At 45.2% G+C, this 24,236-nt stretch overlaps 2 protein-coding genes across 2 annotated transcripts in view; both read left to right on the top strand.

Annotated features, from left to right (window-relative positions):
- The first annotated feature begins 276 nt into the window (after positions 1 to 276).
- LOC121578164 (prostacyclin synthase-like) lies at positions 277 to 15,766 on the top strand. Its single transcript, XM_041892322.1, has 9 exons — positions 277 to 1,613; positions 1,897 to 2,072; positions 2,325 to 2,471; positions 2,696 to 2,823; positions 3,181 to 3,389; positions 6,796 to 6,961; positions 7,458 to 7,639; positions 8,555 to 8,706; positions 15,344 to 15,766. The coding sequence occupies exons 1-9, from the start codon at positions 1,473 to 1,475 to the stop codon at positions 15,492 to 15,494; spliced, it is 1,452 nt and encodes a 483-aa protein (XP_041748256.1). The 5' UTR covers positions 277 to 1,472; the 3' UTR covers positions 15,495 to 15,766.
- Positions 15,767 to 16,160: 394 nt separating this feature from the next.
- Positions 16,161 to 24,236, top strand: part of LOC121578161 (potassium voltage-gated channel subfamily B member 1-like) — a 50,402-nt gene continuing 42,326 nt past the window's right edge. The window contains exons 1-2 of the mRNA XM_045223795.1: positions 16,161 to 16,534; positions 18,488 to 19,170. Of these exons, the coding sequence (XP_045079730.1) occupies positions 18,595 to 19,170 (576 nt within the window). The 5' untranslated portion in view covers positions 16,161 to 16,534; positions 18,488 to 18,594. The remainder of the gene's footprint in view (positions 16,535 to 18,487; positions 19,171 to 24,236) is intronic.

Here is a 24,236-nt window from a genome sequence, read left to right as displayed (position 1 = left end):
AGTAACACATCCATTGCCACATTTGAGGTTACTGTAACTTTAAATGCCTTCTTATGTAATCATATAACGTGTGCATGTTCAAGATAGCAAGCATAGGTCATCGCAGGTCTGTGGAGATTGCTGTAATAATCTGTGCAGAATCTTGAATGGCATTAATCACTTGCACCATGTACTTTTAATGTATTCTCAACTGCAATCCAGGTCATTTGACTCTGCTATTATGAAGCACAGTGATGAACTTTGCTGTGCTTTTAAATGGTTGATAGTGCAGTGATAGACATTTGGGTGACAACTAAACCAAAAATCAGAATTTGGTTATGCTTTTAGATGGTTGAAAGCAAACCGATAACACACTGGAAATTCAACTAATTTTTGTTCATGGAATTGATGACAATTCCAGGGAAAATTCACTGGTGAGAGTCCTGTGTTTCTCATCATTATTGCGTAATCGAAACAGCACTAGTTCCACTTTGTGTGGGTTCAATGTCAGCTTAATCAGCATTTGTCAATCTGTCAGACAATATTCTCAACCGTTCTCAAGGCAGTAGGAATCCTTTCTGCAAAGATGTATTGCTAAAATGATGTTTGGGAAAAGGTAGACAGCAGAGTAGAGAGAGAGGCATGTCTTTACAAGAGCTCTAGAACTAGAAGAAGAGTCGTCCCTTTATTTAGGTTCTCTCATTCTAATGGAATGTTTTTACTCTGATGTTTGAGTGAGACTATGTACTGTAGCCCATTCAACAGGATAAGTCAACAGAGGCTTCAGATTGGGTACTTTTCTGTTCAGAAGCAACTGCCAAGGACCAAAGCCCTCTAATTACAGGACTAAATGGGAATTCAGAATGAAAATTCTTCCCTTTTTTTCACACACAGTAGTGAGGAAATGCTTAAGACAATTAACTTTTCTGTTAGGAACATCTGCAGATCTAACCAATGTCTAACATGTTGCTTACTTCATCATTTACAAAGAGATTGACTTTCTACACAGAAATCAATTCATTAAAAGAATGTCAGGGTAATAAATGTCTCACTGAATGTACAACATTGTTGAACATGCAGGATAGACCATTAGCCTGTAGAATTATCCAATTGTTCATGCAAACCATTCAAACCCAGACCATTTCTTAAATGACTATATGGTTAGTCACAACCCATTGATAACCTTATTTCCTATTTCTACACTGCAGTACTACTGTTAGTATTTTTTATTAGGATTTATTAGGATTTCTAATAATTCTGTTGCTCATGCCGCATCTACTCTTTCTGGGGTCCACACAAAACATAAAACATGACACAGAACATTAATAGACAAGAACAGCTCAAGGACAGCCCACACATTTGACTACTTTAGGGCATCTCCCTAACTGTAGCTCTAAAACCAGTTGGTTTTGTGTGGGAGGTGAAGTGAATTAACCCGTAACTCCTTCTATTGAACACTGTTAATCTTGGTTGACAACTGTACGTCTGTCTGTATGTCTGTTTCTCCCAGACAGAAAAATGAGCCACCATTAGTCAAAGGCTTTATTCCATGGCTGGGTCATGCCCTGGAGTTTGGAAAAGATGCTGCAAAGTTCCTAACACGTATGAAACAAAAACATGGTGACATTTTTACAGTAGGAATTCTCTATACATTTTTGTGTACAGGTACCTGTGTACCTCATCAATCTTCAACATCTTTATGTCTTTGTTACTGACATAGAAAGGGTTGCTGTGAACCTGTAGAAGTTATTTGACTTTCAAACGCTTCTTTCGTCTTTATGGCATCTAGAGCTATGTGCATCTCCAATTCACATTGCTTTTGCTTTCACAAACAATACTATTGTAATATGTAGGGTGACTGTGACAGTCATGCATAGACATGGCCATGACTTTAACGTTTGAAATTATGTCTTCCAGGTGCGTGTTTGTGGTCATTACATCACTGTATTGCTGGACCCTAACTCCTATGACGTGGTCCTCGATGACACGGTCTCTCTGGACTTCAGACAATACGCCCAGGTCCTGAAGCAGAGGATCTTCAGCCTGAGACTACCCAATCACAACCCAGACACAGAGAGGGCCTGGATGGAACAGTACGTATTCTAGACCTGTATGCACATGACCTCACACCTGACCTCACACCTATCCACACACCTGTCCACACACCGTAACTGAATACAGCTGCATCTGCAGTTCCCTGTCAAGGACAATAGTTTCTATTCTATTTTATTATATTCTAATAAGACATTCTTATCCAACAGAAGACTACATGCACATCTATCTAATTCCCTCCGTGTTAACATGCAGTAGCAATAATCTGTCCTCTCCATCATATCCCTGTCCAGGCACTTCCAGGGCCCCAGCCTGGCCAGACTGAGCAGCAGCATGCACCTCCACCTCCAGACCCTGCTAAGGGAAGAGGAGAGGAGCTGTAGCCAAGCAGAGTGGAGGCAGGACGGCCTCTTCAGCCTCTGTTACAGCCTGCTCTTCAGGTAAAAACCAGAACTAAATTATGTCTGTGCTGGCCAGCTACTGTACATGTGTTAACAGTCATCCTGCTCTTCAGGTAACATCAGACATTTCTCAGGGTCACTGGCCCGGGGGTTAATTTAGGGTCAAATTAGAATATCATGCTTGGACCAAATTGCATAACTCTTACACACAAGAGTTAAGACCTACTCTTACACAAGAGTTACACTTATTTCTGTCTTTATAGGGCTGGGTATCTCACACTGTTTGGTACAGAGAAAAGCAACAACGTCACTGAACTTGCTGCTGTCTACAAAGAGTTCCGCATGTTCGATGGTCTTCTCACAAAACTGGCACGTTCAACCCTTAAGCAAGGTACATAATACAAAGTTGAATCTAATGTACAGTATGTAGTCATACATCACTCATATGAATACAGTATGTATCTATTCATACACACCTTTTCTCTGTATCTGTCTCTCTGTACCTGTCTCTCTGTCTGCCTGTTTCTCTGTGTATCTGTCTCTGTTTACCTGTCTCTCTGTCTGCCTGTATATCTGTTTACCTGTCTCTGTTCACATGTCTCTCTGCCTGCCTGTCTCTCTGTGTACCTGTCTCTCTGTCTGCCCGTCTCTCTGCCTGCCTGTCTCTCTGTCTGCCCGTCTCTCTGTCTGCTTGTTTCTCTGTGTGTGATCTGGCCTCTCTAACCTGTCTCTTTCTCTATGTTGATAGAGGAGAAGAGGACAGCATGCCTGTCCCCGGAGCAACTGTGGAAGCTGTTGTCCCCAGCCTGGCTGAGCAGAGGAAAAGGGTATGAGAGCAGAGATCATGGGTCAGAGAGCAGCTCCTGGCAGCAGAGTTACCTCAGCCATCTACAGAGGGAAGGAGTGGACACAGAGATGCAGAGACGAGCCATGCTGCTTCAGCTCTGGGCCACCCAGGTGAGTGGGAAAGACAAGAACACACATGCATGCGCACTGACGCAAGAGCATGACTCACACACACACAAACACACACACACACACACACACACACACAACACACACACACAGACAGAACAGACTAATCGTTTCCCACAGTGTCCTGCCACACCCCGATGACCAAATACATCTCTTCCTGTGCCCTCTTTGCTACCTGTGGTCCTGGCATGAATAAGTTCGCAGGTTTGTTCTCTTCCTGTGCCCTCTTTGCTACCTGTGGTCCTGGCATGAATAAGTTCGCAGGTTTGTTCTCGTGCTGTGCCCTCTTTGCTACCTGTGGTCCTGGCATGAATAAGTTCGCAGGTTTGTTCTCTTCCTGTGCCCTCTTTGCTACCTGTGGTCCTGGCATGAATAAGTTCGCAGGTTTGTTCTCTTCCTGTGCCCTCTTTGCTACCTGTGGTCCTGGCATGAATAAGTTCGCAGGTTTGTTCTCTTCATGTGCCCTCTTTGCTACCTGTGGTCCTGGCATGAATAAGTTCGCAGGTTTGTTCTCTTCATGTGCCCTCTTTGCTACCTGTGGTCCTGGCATGAATAAGTTCGCAGGTTTGTTCTCTTCCTGTGCCCTCTTTGCTACCTGTGGTCCTGGCATGAATAAGTTCGCAGGTTTGTTCTCTTCCTGTGCCCTCTTTGCTACCTGTGGTCCTGGCATGAATAAGTTCGCAGGTTTGTTCTCTTCCTGTGCCCTCTTTGCTACCTGTGGTCCTGGCATGAATAAGTTCGCAGGTTTGTTCTCTTCCTGTGCCCTCTTTGCTACCTGTGGTCCTGGCATGAATAACTTCGCAGGTTTGTTCTCTTCATGTGCCCTCTTTGCTACCTGTGGTCCTGGCATGAATAAGTTCGCAGGTTTGTTCTCTTCCTGTGCCCTCTTTGCTACCTGTGGTCCTGGCATGAATAAGTTCGCAGGTTTGTTCTCTTCCTGTGCCCTCTTTGCTACCTGTGGTCCTGGCATGAATAAGTTCGCAGGTTTGTTCTCTTCATGTGCCCTCTTTGCTACCTGTGGTCCTGGCATGAATAAGTTCGCAGGTTTGTTCTCTTCATGTGCCCTCTTTGCTACCTGTGGTCCTGGCATGAATAAGTTCGCAGGTTTGTTCTCTTCCTGTGCCCTCTTTGCTACCTGTGGTCCTGGCATGAATAAGTTCGCAGGTTTGTTCTCTCCCAATGACTCGTAACTTCCATGTCAGCACAATTGACTCATGATGTCATTATGTGAGAAGTAATGAATGTGACAAGTGTTCCCATTAATGTGTTTCCATGGCACCTGTTTGGAGTTCTGTGTTGTCCTAAACAATGGGTCCACACATTCCAGAACAGCACAGATCACACCCCTCTGTGGAAAAAAGAAGAGTTGGCAGGTCACCCAAACCAAACTGTTTAATTTCAAACAGAAATGGCCAAATGTGCCAGAATACATCTGAGGCATCAGAATGTGTTCTCAAAATTAGATCAAGCGTTAGGCCTTGTGTGCAAATTGTAGGACAATTTAGAGGTATCATCTGTAAATGTTGATGTCAAAATCCAATATAGATCACAGAAATTAAGTTGTCTTCAACTCTATATTCATGAGCTCCAGAGGTGGTTTAATAACAGGTTCCTTGTGGCTTCCTTCCTCAAACCAGTCCCAACAAGTTGTGATGAATGAGCTGCTGTTGCACTGTGTGGCCAGATGGGGAGCTAGTGTGCTATCTGTTTGTCTGGCACCTGTCTTCACCATCAGTTTCAGAGCAGCAAACAGCCACAGGTGCCATCTGTACCAGGCCCTCTCTGCTCCCTCTGGCACTTTGGCTGCTCTATTCAGCCTGGAGCACTGGAGGCCTAGTCGGCCTACTCAGACCAGGGGAGCGGGTAGAGAGTCCGTGGCCAAGATGGTGCCTCTGCCTCTGGCGACCTTGAATCACCTGCCAGGCTGGGATAGGAGAGGACAGCTAGTCCCTTAGCATCAGTGTTCCCTGCATATTGATGTCTGTTCTGCTGGGAATCTGGCCCAGTCACAGTCAGACAGAGCCAGGAAGAGGAGCACCACTGAAACGTATTAGAACTGAGGGTGAGGAGAAGGCAGTGCGAGAGGGACCATCTTCTGGTTGTAGTTTCTGTCAAGACCAGTCATACAGAGCAGAGGTAGGCTTCCTCACTGTAAAATACAATACTGACTGAATCAGAGATTTCAGTAAAGTCTCTTCCATCGCAGATGCTTCGTCACATGCTTTACTCCCAACATGCTCTCATGTTGATACAAAATATAAAAATGTATTGCAACAAAGTTATGAGAGCTTTATGTTTCTGGCTCTGTATGTGTTGTTGGGGATTGGGGTGGGGGATTGGGGTGGAGGCGGTTCCACAGCCTAGTGAATCTCTGAGCCAGCCTGTCAGTGAGGCTCCAGTCCAGGCCCAGTCCAGGCAGTCCATAATGTCCATCTCCTTCAGGGAGCCTGTGTCATATTCAGTCCATCACACACTTGACTGCTGCCCTGCTGTCAACACAACTACACCAGTACACAGTACACAAATACACACTCAGAAGAGTTGAGGAGGAGACTAAATGTCTTACTGTGTACACGTCTACCAGTGAATTTTCTATTTGAATTCAGTTGTTGAATCTTGATTTGCAGGAAAACACTATAAATTGTCAGTAAAAACATGCTGCATATTCAATGACTATTTATACTGTAAGACTCCTACTGTTACCCCTAAAGTAAACTGAGATGAAGCCTTACAGTTTGTGTAGCCTAGTATTCATCATATTGGATCTGTGATGGGATAGGCCAGTGAGTCAGCCAGAGAGCCATTGGACCTGGTCTTTGCCTTGCATTAGCCCTGGCTGTCAATGGATCAGTGAAGACCTGACTTGTGAGAGGGAACGGTGAAGAGAGAGGCTCCCTGAACCCACAGCAATTATCATCTGACTGTTCAGACAGACGTCTCAGCCCTCTGTAGACTCTAACAGCCCTGTCCACACAACCCTGACAGCTCTAAAGGCTCCTCGCTGTCCCTCAGATCAGAACACTTCTACAGTACACTACAGCAGTACCATGAATGAGGTGTGGGATTAAAAGAAAGAGAGAATAAAAGACAAGTGAGAATGAAAAAAGGGGGGGGGGGGACAACTTTGTGTAGATTTATCTAAACACGCTTTCATTTTCTCCTTGAAGCTTCTGGCAGTGTGTTCAAACAGTACAGTATCTGTACTCTGATTTGCCTGATTTGGCTAACCTTGTAGTATAACTGCATCATAATGCTTGGTAATGGTTTCACTATCTTTGATTGGCTCAGAGTAAGTGCTGTGTTGGTTTTGTCTAACCTTAGAGTTATGCTCTGTAATACACTTGCTGTTTCTGAACTGACTCTGAGTCTATGTTGTGTTTTATTCCAGGGTAACACTGGGCCTGCTGCCTTCTGGCTGCTGGGCTTCCTGCTCACCCACCCCGAGGCCATGAGAGCAGTGAAGGAGGAGCTCAGAGGCCTGGCTCTGCAGGAGGACTGCTCCCTACAGCACCACCTTCTGGACACACTGGAGCACCACAGCACACCTGTTTTTGGTAAGAGCCCCAGGCAACCTCCTCTATTATTCACTCCCTCTCTCTTCACCTCAGAGCTCTCAGGGCTCTCTGCCTTGCTCTGCCTGCCAGCCAAAGACATGCGGTAAAATACTGAACTGAAGCTCTGAACTGGGGAGGAATAACCAGTGAGTGAAAAAAGCAAAGAGATTCAGAGCGCTGAATAAGTAAAGATGGATAAATATTACGTTTTTTTAACAGTGGTTGAATGAAGTTAAAATATGTGATATTATCCTCTGCTTATGTATCCACAGCTTTCCAGAAGGGCATACCTCTAGTTTTATGATTATGTAGCCTGGTGCCAGATCTGTTTGTGCTATAGCTAACTCCTATGGCCAGTTTCAACCAATAGAGTTGGCTTTACAGCTCAAACCAATCTGGGCCAAAGGTAATGATTATGAGCTCCTTCACTCCCACATACTCCCACACACTCCCAACCCTCTCACATCATATGTATGGTACCTTTCCCCAATCATAGACAGTGTTCTGAGCGAGACCCTGCGTCTGACCGCTGCTGCCCTCATCACCAGAGAGGTGATCCAGGACACGACCCTTCGTCTGGCCAGTGGACAGGAGTACCACCTCAGACAGGGGGACAGGGTGTGTCTGTTCCCCTTCCTCAGCCCGCAGATGGACCCTCAGATACACCACAACCCACAGGTAATACAGCACAATACTGTTACCTGACAAAGACCCAGTTGGTGTTGAAATATTGTCATAATAATCTAAGCACCTGGGAGCATACCAGTGTACAGATGTATTTTAGTTTTACATTACTATTCAGTCTAATCCAGCACCTGCTAATACAATGACTCTAATACAATGACTCTGCATGACAGTGTCTTTAACCTTAACCTCCTAGGTGGAACAGAGAGTCCTTCATTTAAAAATACCTTTTAATTATTCCCTAGTGTGATGGCAGTAGCCAGCCGAGCATGTCTACACAGTGTGTGTGTGCACGCGTGCATACGTGTGTGTGCGTATGTGCGTACATGCGTGTGTATGTGCGTGTGTACATGTGTGCGTGCATGTGTGTGTATATGAGTGTGTGTGTGTGTGTGTGTGTGCGTGCATACCTGTGGGGTGGGGATGATGCAGCATCACTGTACCACTCACTGTACTGTAGTATCTCTGTGTCATCACAGCACTGTACCACTCACTGTACTGTAGCATCTCTGTGTCATCACAGCACTGTACCACTCACTGTACTGTAGCATCTCTGTGTCATCACAGCACTTTACCACTCACTGTACTGTAGCATCTCTGTGTCATCACAGCACTGTACCACTCACTGTACTGTAGCATCTCTGTGTCATCACAGCACTGTACCACTCACTGTACTGTAGCATCTCTGTGTCATCACAGCACTGTACCACTCACTGTACTGTAGCATCTCTGTGTCATCACAGCACTGTACCACTCACTGTACTGTAGCATCTCTGTGTCATCACAGCACTGTACCACTCACTGTACTGTAGCATCTCTGTGTCATCACAGCACTGTACCACTCACTGTACTGTAGCATCTCTGTGTCATCATCATTTTAACTTGTGTTTTCTTTTCTCTGCTTTACAGACATTTCAATATGACCGCTTTCTAAACACAGACGGGACAGAGAAGAAGAAGTTCTATAAGGATGGGGAGAGACTGAAATATTACACCATGCTGTGGGGTGCAGACAACAACATGTGTGTTGGGAGACACTTTGCAGTCAGTGCCATCAAACAGTGACTATAATATGACATTCTCCACCTGTTGTCATTGTCACGTGACAATGACCATAGGAGTTGGCAAGACAGCACAATCAGATCCGGAGCCAGGTTACCTCACACTAAGCTAAGTACATCCAAACCACCCCACGTTTGTCATATTATTGCATAACGTTTTTAGGAGGGATGTTTCCCTAATAAATGAGTTCATTAGCAAGGTATTAATGACTCATGAGGCATTTACAATCACATCAAGATCGCTACCTTAAGCTATGTAGCTGTAGTATGTAGTACAGTGCATTCGGAAAGTATTAAGAGCCTTTTCTTTTTCCTTTTACACCCTAATTCTAAAATGGATTAAATAATTGTTTTTCCTCAACAATCTACACACAATAACCCATAATGACAAAGCAAAAACAGGTAAAAAAAATAAAAATAAAACTTTAAATAAGTATTCAGACCCATTTTTACATTTACATTTTCGTCATTTAGCAGACGCTCTTATCCAGAGCGACTTACAAATTGGTGCATTCACCTTATGATAGCCAGTGGGACAACCACTTTACAATATATATATATTTTTTTTGGTGGGGTAAGGGGGGGTAGAAGGATTACTTTATCCTATCCCAGGTATTCCTTAAAGAGGTGGGGTTTCAAGTGTCTCCGGAAGGTGGTGAGTGACTCCGCTGTCCTGGCGTCGTGAGGGAGCTTGTTCCACCATTGGGGTGCCAGAGCAGCGAACAGTTTTGACTGGGCTGAGCGGGAACTGTGCTTCCGCAGAGGTAGGGGGGCCAGCAGGCTACATTTACATTTACATTTTAGTCATTTAGCAGACGCTCTTATCCAGAGCGACTTACAGTTAGTGAGTGCATACATTATACTTTTTTCATACTGGCCCCCCGTGGGAAACGAACCCACAACCCTGGCGTTGCAAACGCCATGCTCTACCAACTGAGCTACATCCCTGCCGGCCATTCCCTCCAATACCCTGGGCCAATTGTGCGCCGCCCCATGGGTCTCCCGGTCGCGGCCGGCTACGACAGAGCCTGGATTCAAACCAGGATCTCTAGTGGCACAGCTAGCACTGCGATGCAGTGCCTTAGACCACTGCGCCACTCGGGAGACATAGAGGTGGATGAACGCAATGCCCTCGTTTGGGTGTAGGGACTGATCAGAGCCTGAAGGTACGGAGGTGCCGTTCCCCTCACAGCTCCGTAGGCAAGCACCATGGTCTTGTAGCAGATGCGAGCCTCAACTGGAAGCCAGTGGAGTGTGCGGAGGAGCGGGGTGACATGAGAGAACTTGGGAAGGTTGAACACCAGACGGGCTTCAGCGTTCTGGATAAGTTGTAGGGGTTTAATGGCACAGGCAGGGAGCCCAGCCAACAGCGAGTTGCAGTAATCCAGACGGGAGATGACAAGTGCCTGGATTAGGATCTGTGCCGCTTCCTGTGTAAGGCAGGGTCGTACTCTGCGAATGTTGTAGAGCATGAACCTACAGGATCGGGTCACCGCCTTGATGTTAGCGGAGAACGACAGGGTGTTGTCCAGGGTCACGCCAAGGCTCTTTGCACTCTGGGAGGAGGACACAACGGAGTTGTCAACCGTGATGGCGAGATCATGGAACGGGCAGTCCTTCCCCGGGAGGAAGAGCAGCTCCGTCTTGCCGAGGTTCAGCTTGAGGTGGGGATCCGTCATCCACACTGATATGTCTGCCAGACATGCAGAGATGCGATTCGCCACCTGGTTATCAGAAGGGGGAAAGGAGAAGATTAATTGTGTGTCGTCTGCGTAGCAATGATAGGAGAGACCATGTGAGGAAATGACAGAGCCAAGTGACTTGGTGTATAGCGAGAATAGGAGAGGGCCTAGAACTGAGCCCTGGGGGACACCAGTGGTGAGAACACGTGGTGCGGAGACAGATTCTCGCCACGCCATCTGGTAGGAGCGACCTGTCAGGTAGGATGCAATCCAAGAGTGAGCCGTGCCGGAGATGCCCAACTCGGAGAGGGTGGTTTTTTGAGAAGGGGTGCAACTCTCGCTCTCTTGAAGACGGAAGGGACATAGCCAGCGGTCAAGGATGAGTTGATGAGCGAGGTGAGGTAAGGGAGAAGGTCTCCGGAAATGGTCTGGAGAAGAGAGGAGGGGATAGGGTCAAGCGGGCAGGTTGTTGGGCGGCCGGCCGTCACAAGTCGCAAGATTTCATCTGGAGAGAGAGAGGAGAAAGAAGTCAAAGCATAGGGTAGGGCAGTGTGAGCAGGACCAGCGGTGTCATTTGACTTAACAAACGAGGATCGGATGTCGTCAACCTTCTTTTCAAAATAGTTGACGAAGTCATCCACAGAGAGGGTGGAGGGGGGAGGGGGATGAGGATTCAGCAGGGAGGAGAAGGTGGCAAAGAGCTTCCTAGGGTTAGAGGCAGATGCTTGGAATTTAGAGTGGTAGAAAGTGGCTTTAGCAGCAGAAACAGAGGAAGAAAATGTAGAGAGGAGGGAGTGAAATGATGCCAGGTCTGCAGGGAGTCTAGTTTTCCTCCATTTCCGCTCGGCTGCCCGGAGCCCTGTTCTGTGAGCTCGCAATGAGTCTTCAAGCCACGGAGCAGGAGGGGAGGACTGAGCCGGCCGGGAGGATAGGGGAGAGTCAAAGGATGCAGAAAGGGAGGAGAGGAGGGTTGAGGAGGCAGAATCAGGAGATTGGAGGGAGAAGGATTGAGCAGAGGGAAGAGATGATAGGATGGAAGATGAGAGAAGCGCGGGAGAGAGAGAGCGAAGGTTGCGATGGCGCATTACCATCTGAGTAGGGGCAGAGTGAGTAGTGTTGGAGGAGAGCGAGAGAGAAAAGGATACAAAGTAGTGGTCGGAGACTTGGAGGGGAGTTGCAGTGAGATTAGTAGAAGAACAGCATCTAGTAAAGATGAGGTCAAGTGTATTGCCTGCCTTGTGAGTAGGGGGGGACGGTGAGAGGGTGAGGTCAAAAGAGAAGAGGAGTGGAAAGAAGGAGGCAGAGAGAAATTAGTCAAAGGTAGACGTAGGGAGGTTAAAGTCACCCAGAACTGTGAGGGGTGAGCCATCCTCAGGAAAGGAACTTATCAAGGCATCAAGCTCATTGATGAACTCTCCAAGGGAACCTGGAGGGCGATAAATGATAAGGATGTTAAGCTTGAATGGGCTAGTGACTGTGACAGCATGGAATTCAAATGAGGAAATAGACAGATGGGTCAGGGGAGAAAGAGAGAATGTCCACTTGGGAGAGATGAGGATTCCTGTTCCACCACCCCACTGACCAGATGCTCTCAGGGTATGCGAGAACACATGGTCAGATGAGGAGAGAGCAGTAGGAGTAGCAGTGTTTTCTGTGGTAATCCATGTTTCCGTCAGCGCCAAGAAGTCGAGGGACTGGAGGGTAGCATAGGCTGAGATGAACTCTACCTTGTTGGCCGCAGAACGGCAGTTCCAGAGGCTGCCGGAGACCTGGAACTCCACGTGGGTCATGCGTGCAGGGACCACCAGGTTAGAGTGGCAGCAGCCACGCGGTGTGAGGCGTTTGTATAGCCTGTGCGGAGAGGAGAGAACAGGGATAGAGAGACACATAGTTGACAGGCTACAGAAAATGGCTACAATAATGCAAAGGAGATCGGAATGAAATGAACTAAACATCTGGGAAAGCGAGAGAGCGGGGCCTCCCTTACTTAGGTTTAACTGAAACACTGAAATATAACTCTCCCAACTTCCACTTTAGAAATTATAATTGTTGTAAACTACAGCGGTTCAATGTTTTCTAGGAATAGACTAACTTAGTTTATTCAGCTAGCTAACTTGGTACAGTATTCTTCCGTGAAAACCGTCCAGGGCACCGAATCCTATGTCGCCATAGCCAACTATTATGCCAGCCTCCAATAACACGGTTTAGCACCAATACTCGGTTACAACAAACCACCAGTGTGTTAACACGCCAAGCAGATAATTTGTGTCCGTGTCTAACGTTGTGTAAAGTTTTGGTTTAGTTTTGACAGTTTGAGTGAGTCCGTCGTCAACTTATTCAGCCAGTTAGTTAGCTAGAATAGTTAGCATACTAGCTAGCCATTGCTCTCTGCCAACGAAAAACCCCTCCTCCCGTGGCACGAACACACAGAGAGAGCCAAGCTAACGTTAACTAGTCACCCATGTCCCGAATTCCCTTGAACGACTCTGGTTACCAGTATATAAAAACAAAACACAAATGTAGGTTATAACTTACCCTTAGTAGCTACTGTTAGCCAGTTAAGTGCAAAGCTAGCCACTGAATCGATTCAGCCAGTTTGCGTCTGTTCGCTAGGTCGTTCCAGCTATTGTTTAGTTAGCTATCCAGGTAGCAACAAGCTAGCTACATTTCGAGTACAGTAGATACTAACTACCTAACGTTAACGCTTCAGATAATGAGGTTAGAAAAACAGCTGAATGGTAGGCAGCTAGCTGGCATAATTACAGGTACTCTTAAGCGTGAAATAACATTGGAAACAACTATCCACAGTTGCTAATAGTTACCAGTAGCTACCCGCTAGCTAGTCCAGGTAGTGGGTTAGCTAGCCTCGTGCTTCACCGGGCTCAGCCGAATACAATACTTACCTACAATAATTACCTACAATAACCTACGATAACTACCTAGATAAACTACCTACAATACCTAACTACAATCTAAATACATGGTTTAAGCTTTACTCGACACCATATAAGCCAAGCTTACCTCCCGCCAGAGAGAGACACAACCTCACCCGACGAGGTTGTAACACCCTTTGCTATGAGACTCGAAATTGAGCTCAGGTGCATCCTGTTTCCATTGATCATCCTTGAGATGTTTCTACAACTTCATTGGAGTCCACCTGTAGTAAATTCAATTGATTGGACATGATTTGGAAAGACACAAACCTGTCTATATAAGGTCCCACAATTGACAGTGCATGTCAGAGAAAAAACCAAGCCATGTGTCGAAGCACAGATCTGGGGAAGGGTACCAACACATTTCTGCAGCATTGAAGGTCCCCAAGAACAAAGTGGCCTCCATCATTCTTAAATGGAAGAAGTTTGGAACTACCAAGACTCTTCCTAGAGCTGGCCGCCCGGCCAAACTGAGCAATCGGGGGAGAAGGGCCTTGGTCAGGGAGGTGACCATGAACCCGATGGTCACTCTGACAGAGCTCCAGAGTTCCTCTGTGGGGATCGGAGAACCTTCCAGAATGACAACCATCTCTGTAGCACTCCACCAATCAGGACTTTATTGTAGAGTGGCCAGACGGAAGCCACTCCTCAGTAAACGGCACATGACAGCCGGCTTGGAGTTTGCCAAAAAGACTCTCAGACCATGAGCAACAAGATTCTCTGGTCTGATGAAACCAAGATTGAACTCTTTGGCCTGATTGCCAAGCGTCACATCTGGAGGAAAGCTGGCACCATCCCTACGGTGAAGCATGGTGGTGGCAGCATCATGCTGTGGAGATGTGTTTCAGTGGCAGGGACTAGGAGACTAGTCAGGAACGGAGCAAAGTAGAGAGAGATCCTTGATGAAAACCTGCTCCAGAGCGCTCAGGACCTCAGACTGGGACGAAGGTTCACCTTCCAACAGGACAACGACCCTAAGCACACAGCCAAGACAATGCAGGAGTGGCTTCGGGAAAAGTCTCTGAATGTCCTTGAGTGGCCCAGCCAGAGCACGGACCTGAACCCGATCTCTGGAGAGACCTGAAAATAGCTGTGCAGCGACACTCCCCATCCAACCTGGGGTATTGGGTGTAGATTGATGAGGGAAAAAAACAATTTAATCAATTTTAGAATAAGGCTGTAACGTAACAAAATGTGGAAAAAGTCAAAGGGTCTGAATACTTTCCGAATGCACTGTATATCTCATAAAACAACTAAGCAAATCCACTTCTCAGGATCAGTCCTTTATCTACATTGGTCATTCATCTGCTTAGCTGTCAGATGTTTGGTACATATGTAGGATCTTAATTTGATCACTCTGTTGCAGGAGAATATTCCTGCAATGCAGGAAATGTTTTACTTGAAGTGTATTTGAGGTTTGAAAAGGATTCAGAAATGTGTCATTTCCACTTTGAAATTTCAGACTTGGTTTTCCCTTGCGAAAAAAATGATTGACCCCTACAAATAAGTCCATTAATGATAATCGACATAATAATTCACATGTCCTGTTGCTGCAGGATTATTTTCCTGTATCAAACTGCCTCAGATTAAGATCCTACACCTGTATCTCTATAGAGTTCTAATTTCTCATATATTATTGAGACATTAACGACTGTGAGTGTGTGTGCTATATAGTTAATGCTGTACGGATGTGCAGTAGTAGAGGGGTCCTCGAAGACAATCACAAACTGCTGATGTGTGTGCCTTTCTGTGCCAGATATTAGTAGTTCAAAGGTCAAAACCTACTAATCCACAGTGAGAGTAAGAGGCCCGATAATAATGTAGGAAGGTGGTAGAACAGCTGTAGACATACAATATGGGGACGCAACCTCTAGGCTTTACCATATGTGAGATATGCAAATATTGTATTACATGGCAGACTACATTCGGATTACATTCTATCTACAACTGTGTACTCAAAGATACATTCAGGTCTGAATCTTTTCTCAATTCATGGTCCTCTCCCCTCTCTGTGACTGTCAGGTTTGCGTTCATGGTCCTCTCCCGGCTGGACCTAGAGCTGTGTGACCCGACTGCCACCGTCCCGCCGGTCAACCCCAGTCGCTATGGTTTTGGGTTGCTCCAGCCCGAAGGAGACCTAGAGGTCCACTACAGACTCAAGACTCTGCACTAGGTCATGACCCCTGACCCCACGCACCATCCTGATTGCTGCAATAGAACTAGGACATGACTAGCCTGGTCCCAGATCTGTTTGTGCTGTATAGCCCTGTTTGGCATTACAATTACCATAGGAGTTGGCAAGACAGCACAACTAAATGTGGGACCAGGCTATGACATGACTTCATCCTGTATCCTCCTGACACTGACTGCACTCTATAAAAATCAGTTTCATGCTTTTATTTATATTGTAATATTGTAAATATTGTTTTTACATTAAAACTATATCCCATGTATATCTCTGAAAAATAAATGCCTTGCATATGTAGGGCCAATGTATCTGAATTAACTGCTTGTGTTGCTTGTATCTCTCAAGACTAAATGCCTTGAATGAAGTGCACATCATCATCAGACCTACATCTGTCTGGATGAATGGGAGGGCATTAATACTCCCTCTCTAGGGTTCGTTGTGTTCGTATGGATTGGAAAGCGATTCTTCTCTTGAATATAGTGTGCCACATAATCTCTTGCCTTGGAATCATTGATTGGTCGTTTCCACCAGCCTGTGGTGGCATTTTTGTGACAAACAACATGTTATATTGTGACGAATAAGATTGCAGCTCCTTGGTTCTGTTACGCAAGGGTTAAACGCATCAATGTGAAGCTGGGCAGTGAAGCTGCCTGACGCGCCGCGGATCGACCTTTTGCGCTAGAGTAGCATACGAGTCGCGCCGCTCTACTCACAGACAGGAGATGGGGAAAGACCCTGGTGCGGAAAACCGTGTGGATTCACAACATACTTGTTGATCTTCTCCATTAAAATAGCGGGCGTCATGGTAGGCGGACTAAATCAGTGTATAGGAGGATCCTTATCTAACCATAAGGCGGATCCAGAGTGCCACGGAGGCAACACCGTTTGAGACGGAATGGGTCAGAAACCGTGCCCGAGAGTAGGCTAATAAACCTAATTACGTTTCCTCCTTTTTCCTCTGATATTTATTTCATGTTTTCATCTCTGCCTCTCGCTACCGTCTGACGAGCCAACCTAAAGTTAAGGTACGTGGGACTGAGGCTTGTTCCGTATATTCAAATAACATGTTATATTTGTTGTTCCCTTTGTAAAACCAGTATTGCTAAATCGTTATATTGCTATTGTTATCAATGTAATATCATTATTTTTAATACGGTAATATAGGCCTGCTATATATGAATAGCATATTAGGCTACACCAAGGATGACATTGATAGGCAACAAACAAACCTCTTGAATGGGCAAAACGCAAAATACAAAACAACATTGACGAATTGTCCTTCAGAGCTGGGGAAATCGCAGGGGAATTGGTACAGCATTCAAATTCCGGCTTGTTGAAGATGCACATTAAGACGTTGTGTAGCCTATACAACTCTCAGATACATTTTGTTATTTCACTTTCCAATAATGGTTGATTAATGCACAATATTGACAGGGAGAAGACGTTGGGAGAAGACAGGGAGAAGACGTTGTTATTTTCTATTTGGCCCACCACAGCATGTGATGCATTTGATGAATGATGGCTTAAGTATACAATGACATGTTTTGGGGCTCTGTACTCCAGCACTTTGGATTTGAAATGCATACAATGAAAATGAGGGTAAAGTGCAGACTGTCAGCTTTAATTTGAGGGTATGTTCATCCATATCTGGTCAACCGTTTAGAAATTACAGCCCTTTCTGTACATAGACCCCCCATTTTAGGAGGACCAAAAGTATGTGTATGAAAGTAGTCAAAGGTTTTGTATTTGGTCACATATTCCTAGCATGCAATGATTACATCACAGCCAGGTCACCCGTGATACAAGTCAGTATTCGACGTCCATCCACGTCTGAGGACTTTGGGAGATGACATGGAAACCGGCCATTAGGGTACCACTGATTCCAAAGGTTGCAAGTTCGAATCCAGCCTCTGATTCCAAAGGTCGCAAGGTCGAATCCAGTGATATAAAGTTACTTTTTATATTTTTGTTTTAAGCCTATCCAAAAACGTAACCCTTACCTTAACCATTCGGTATGATATTTAAGCCTCTGTAACCTTCTCATCATTATTCACAATAATTTCGGGATTATCCATATATCCATAATCATGGTAGCACTACTATCCTTAATCAAGATTGTATAATTTCCAAACCAAAGTGCTGGACTACAGAGCCAAAACAACAACAAATGTGTCACTGTCCCAATACTTTTGGTGCTCACTGTACATACTGCAGAGAGCAAATACGTTTTGTAACTTCGTTGACACAACAGTATTGATTTAGGACTTGATTGTCTGGAATGGAAAATACAATAGCCTACCACCTTTTTTGTATCCTCAAGACAGAAAGGATAGGCCTACATCCCATCCATGCATGTACTGTACATGTTGATGTGTTCTGCACAGTTGTTGAACATTGCTGCTTTGATTTTGAAACCATAATTTGAATACAAATGTATGCAACTGGTTCATTAGTGAGGGAGGGACAGAGAATGCCGCAACATCCATATTCAACCGACATTGTGGATCCTTCCCCTGGTACTGTATGGATCTGTGATCGTCCAAAGCATTCCATATACAGCAGAGTAGGCTACTGTAAGAGGAGGGTGGGAAGTGATGGTTTGTTTTGATTTGGGAAGTCGTTATAAACGGTGAGAGAAAACATATTATATGGTTCTTTTCACACAGTCGAGTGAACAGTGCATGGCGTCGTTTGAGCACCAGTGCAGAGTGGACAGCGCTCACTTGAGCCGCTGCCACGTCCCCACTCACTATTCAGAACGGGCGCGTTGACAGGACAGCACTCTCAGTCTGAGCATATTACCATCATCTTTCTATTCACTCTTTTGATTAGGCGATAAGCCTGTAGCATGGCTCGAGACATTTTCTGACTATAGGTCATTGTGACTGCCTGGGCTACCGGCTCCATTTGAAACTCTTGTCATTGACATTTTTCCTCTTCTCAATCTCCTCTCCTTTTTTTCCCTCCCGCTTCCCCAGATTCAAGGATGAAGGTAAACAAGCACAAATGTGGACCGTAACATTTCCCCGTCCGGATCTTGCCTGTTGGACCAATTGGAACTCGGTGGAACTCTCGTCAGTTCAAAATGGAGAAATCCTCAACGGGATTGAATAAGAATGGCTCGCGATCGACTGCATCGCTACCCCCGGAACCGGCACACATAATCCACAGCAAGTCATGTTACCGCCGGGTAAGGCTCAACGTTGGGGGGCTTCCACATGAGGTCCTCTGGCGAACGTTGGATAGGTTACCACGCACCCGATTAGGGAAACTACGAGACTGCAACACCCACGACTCGCTCATGGAGGTATGTGACGATTACAACTTGGACGAGAACGAGTACTTTTTCGACCGGCACCCAGGGGCGTTCACGTCCATTCTGAACTTCTATCGGACCGGTAAGCTCCACATGATGGAGGAGATGTGCGCCCTGTCGTTCAGTCAGGAGCTGGACTACTGGGGTATAGATGAGATCTACCTGGAGTCCTGTTGCCAGGCCAGGTACCACCAGAAGAAAGAACAGATGAACGAGGAGCTCAAAAGAGAACAAGACACCTTGAACGACAGAGAGGGAGAAGAGTTCGACAACACGTGTTGTGCCGAGAAACGAAAGAAACTCTGGGACCTTTTGGAAAAGCCCAGTTCGTCTGTCGCAGCCAAGGTAACCTTTCATTCCAAAAGTCATATGTGGACAGTATGCCTTTAACTTGTTTATCATGACTTCTTTTTATTGATAAAAATGCTCCACATGTTATAGCAGTGGAAGAGAGAGAGCGAGAGATACAGAGAGAGAGAGAGAGAACTGATGAATTGAACATGTGTGACTATTGACTAAATCAATCAGAAAACAGTCATAGCTTCTGTGTGGTCATGATGGGTTTATTTATATTAGGGCCTTATCGGGCCTGCTGAAATACAATCACTATTCCTTTGCTGTGTTATCTCAACGTAAACCCAACCATGAGCCCCAGTAGTGATGTGATCAGGTGTAAACTGGAATGATTGAGCTCAGCAAGTACTGCTCATTACTTCTTCCTCTAAGGTCATGTCAGGATGGCTCAGCTAGAGCTAGCTTTCTTCAATACTGCAGACATTTACACTGCTCAGAGAGAGAGAGAAAGGGGGAGCGGGAGAGGGTGAGAGAGAGACACAGAGAGAAGCAGAGAGAAACAGAGATTGAGAGGGAGAGACAGAGACATACAGTAGGTATAGATATTGAGGACACACAGCAGAACACTGAATGTTACCCGGAGAAGTGACCTGGGGGAGCAGAGCAAAGAAGTGTTTCTCTCACTCCCATCTGGTTCTGAGCTGGATTGGAAAGATCAGACAGAATGCTCCCCTTTCCACCACCCTGCTAATGACATTTAAAGGGTTAGTAGTACCCACCGCCTTGTTTTCAGACCTGGGTTCAAATTATACTTGAAATCTTTCAAATACTTAAGCTGTGCTTGATTACATTTGCCTGGCACAATGGAATAGGCCCGCAAGTGCAAACCCCATCCCATCTGGCAGGTTCAAGCAAATTAAAAGTATTTGAAAGATTCTCCCTCCACCACCCCTTCTCATGTTGTGAAAAGGAGCATACACTGTAAAGGGGTTACTGTGAATTTGACAGTAGCCTACAGCCAGCTCGGTGGCAAGTAAAATTCTGTATTTCATATTAGAGTACACCTACTGTAATATAAATACAGTATCAAAGCAAGTACTGTGTAATGACACACAGTACAAAACCGTAAAATGTACTGTATTATACTGTCAAAAATTAAATAAAAAAGTAAATACCACCGTAATCGGAATGAATGAATGGATGAATGAAATTCATTGAGGGGGAGGGGTTTGTATTTTACAGTATTTTACTGTAATTACAAGAGATTGGTGCAAGCAGGTTGGCTGTTAGGTAAAGTGTTTACACATTACAGTATATTACAGTATATATATTAATATTTTATGTTTTATATCACTTGCACTTCTAGAGGCCTTAACAAAGGCTTCCAAACGGGCAGAGACTACAGGGCAAAACAGACCAAAAGGACATGGAAATATGCTTACCATTTAAGGTTTAAGACTTGCTGCCACTCCAATCTGTCCCCTTTACAAATTGATGGGGCATGTTAACCACATACAAGTTAAATTGGTACAGCATTCTCACTCACGGGTACAACACATATGGCCTCGTACAAGGCACGCCTCAAAATATGTTATTGAGCCAGAAACAACAATACCATGCACCCACTAGTGGTCAAAAGGTTTTTTGCGTGCCAAAGATACGGTACGGTACTGTATTCTGTTGGGTGGAATTACAATACCATTCGAAATACAGCTATTTTTTGCTCCGCCCACAACATTTTCCCACAATGCTTCAGAATTTACAGTTTGCTGCAGTAAAACGTTTCAGAGTATTTTACTGTTGATAATACCCCCAAAATACTGTGTAATTTACAGTTTTTCATTGCAGTGTAGGCTAGCACGCACTGCTTTGTTGTTCGGCCTGTAGCTGTTCTTGCCTTGTCTCGGAAATGGAATTAAAGCAGGAGTTGATGTCAGCTGCTGAAGCTTTATAGGAAGTAGCTACGCTACTGTATATGTGAGCGCTGTCAGTACTTTACAAACAGGCTGTGGAGTAGATGAGATCAGTGAGTATAGTGTATCAGCGTAATGACTCGTTCACATAGGCATCAAGGAGATGCAAAATCAATGTTTATCAGGTTAACTTGAGGTTATGTTGTAGTGCTACTGTAAGATTGTAAAAAAAATCAGGCTCTCGCTGTAAGTAGGTTGATCTTATACCATTCTGTCTTAGTTATTCTGACATTGGCAATTGGCCTCTCTTCAATCACGTACTTCAATTAATAAGTCAATGGAGAAACTTCAGGCTGGTCAAATTCCCAACCCAATTAGACGTTATTGATATTTTGTAAGCTATTGATATTAGAAGTATTGAAATCTCTATCATAAGGATTTTATTTTTTCCACCAGTACTTCCATCGAAGGCAGGCTGACTGTGTAGGTAACAACCCATTGACGTAATGTCTTGATGTAATGCCTGGCTGCAGTGCTTTCGGTCAGATAGCCGTTTGGCCATACTGTAAATGTATGTCACTCCTTGGAGTCTCTGGAGACTTGTAATGTGTGTGCCAGGAAAAACAGCAGCCTCTACACAATATGTGGGAGTGTTTATCAATTCCTAATTAGTTTAAAAGGCCAATGTAAAACCACAATCCTACACTACTAAAAGCATTAATACAGCTGATGCATTTCTCCTACCAACCTTGTTTCAGTTGGTAAACTGTGGGCATGTTGAGTTGAGTCTTACCAGCACCTTAAGGCCCAAGCCCTTCTGCTTGACTTCACCTGTGTCCCTGTGAACGTACCACTCCTTGGCTAATGTTGTGATCATCGAACACACACACACACACACACAAACACACACACAATAACCCATCAACAGATGGTCACTTGTCAAAACAACAAGCACAGGAAAACAGTTACCTGGCAACAGGGATATTATTTTATTATGTTTATAAAAGGGGTAGTCACAGAGCGTGTGTGTGTGTGTGTGCGAGTTTGAGTGTGTTTGAGTGTGCATGTGTGCGAGTTTGAGTGTGTGTGTATCTGTGTGTGTGTGTGTGTGTGTGTGACAGAGAGAGAGAGAGAGAGAGAGAGAGAGAGAGAGAGAGAGAGAGAGAGAGAGAGAGAGAGAGAGAGAGAGAGAGAGAGAGAGAGAGAGAGAGAGAGAGAGAGAGAGAGAGAGAGAGAGAGAGAGAGAGAGAGAGAGAGAGAGAGAGAGAGAGAGAGAGAGAGAGAGAGAGAGAGAGAGAGAGAGAGAGAGAGAGAGAGAGATATCGAGAGAGAGTGTCACACATCATTCTGACTTGCATTACTTGGTTAGCCCATGCCAGTGGCTGCTGGCCAAACACTAAGATGTGTGATTACATGTTTAATTGAGTTTTAAACATTAATGCAGAAGAAGTGCAGTGACCTTCAATACTCTTCACTTACTGTAGGCACGTGTCCCCAGTCAGTACACAGGAGATAAATGTAAAACGTTGATGCTATTTATGTATGTGGCTCTCTTACCCTGCCCCTCCTTTACTCTCTCTCTCTCTCTCTCTCTCTCTCTCTCTCTCTCTCTCTCTCTCTCTCTCTCTCTCTCTCTCTCTCTCTCTCTCTCTCTCTCTCTCTCTCTCGGCCACAGTCAAGTTTGCCTCAGTCTCAAATCAGATTTGGGTCTATGGCCATACTACCGCAGGCGTATCACTGTATCTGCTCTCAGCCCAGACCAGCTTTTTTTCACATTCACTTCTATTAACCTAACAAACCTTACCATACGCAGGCAATGTCAATAAATCATATAGTTTAGTGGGATAGAGTAATGCATTCAGTGGAACAGAGCAATACATGTAATGGTTTGGTTCATATTGCTGTAAGCCTTAGAGAGTTATGTTACATGCTATGACTACACAGATCTATGGAGGAATGGTATGTAGTCTGACTCATAGTTGTTATCTGATAATGAAATGTAGTTATGGTTGGCTGTGTGTCCTGCTAAGATGTGACTTGTCAGATTGGACACTCCTTGTTACTTTTAAGGTCATTTGTGCGTCCATCCAAGGAGGGGGACATAGAGCCCCTGACAGTCTCTGTCACTGACTGTCACTAACTGTCTCAATAAAATACAGGACTGACCTATCCCCAACTTGATTGTGTAAGTGTAAGGTATCATAATACACTTTCTCAATACTCGTTAACCTTATTGTTTGCTTTTTGCTTTTTTCCGCTAACCGTGGGGCAATTATGAAATTAACTGTTGATGTTTCAGACAGCTACCCTCTGACACTCTAAATTGGATCTGATGTTAAGTTGAGAAATTGAATTTAATATCTAGATGAGTTTGGCTTCGGGGAAGTGTTCAGAGCAAACATAACAAACAAAGCAAAGACAGAAGGAATAAAAGTGCCACATTTGCTTTGTTTTGTCCCTGTCCAACCGAGCAGTGGGGAATTAGAAATTACAGTGCTGTCAACTGGCATTGTGCGGCAGACGTCCAGGCAACAAATTCCAGTTATGCCTTTCTCATGTCATACTTTAGATGACAAATTGAAGCTGTTCGTCTTTATTCCCACTCATAAATCAGACGGACACCAACAGACATCTGGCCTGACACCAAGCTGTGTTTTGCTGTGTGTGTGTGTGTGTGTGTGTGTGTGTGTGTGTGTGTGTGTGTGTGTGTGTGTGTGTGTGTGTGTGTGTGTGTGTGTGTGTGTGTGTGTGTGTGTGTGTGTGTGTGTGTGTGCATGCGTGCGCGTGTGTGTGTGAATTTATGGCTGCTGGACGGTGGCTGGAAAGGGAAGTATGAAGTAATCAGTTATCACGGTGCTCCCAGCCTGATCTCCTGCCTCACTGCCTTCCCAGTGGTTAGTGCAGTCCACAGATACAGGCCCCCAACATTTGTGCAGGGGGAAGATTGAATGCCCAAGCGATTGCTGCTACTTTCGTGGCAGACGGGTGATCGCTCTCCTCGCCTGTCATGGCGTTTCTCCATCAACAGCAGAGCAAGAGGCCTGTAAGGGTGATGTCCCCTTAAATCCTTATTTAGTGCACTTCTTTATTGCACTATATAGTGAATAGGGTGCCATGTGGGAGGCAGCCAGAGGCTGAAAGAGTGCATCCCAACCCCTGAATGTCAATAGTGACTGGTCAGATCCAGAGACTTTAACCGTTCCT

Source organism: Coregonus clupeaformis, chromosome 12 (genome assembly GCF_020615455.1).
Source record: "Coregonus clupeaformis isolate EN_2021a chromosome 12, ASM2061545v1, whole genome shotgun sequence".
Taxonomy (NCBI): Eukaryota; Metazoa; Chordata; class Actinopteri; order Salmoniformes; family Salmonidae; genus Coregonus; species Coregonus clupeaformis.
This window is presented reverse-complemented; position numbering and strand designations above follow the sequence as displayed.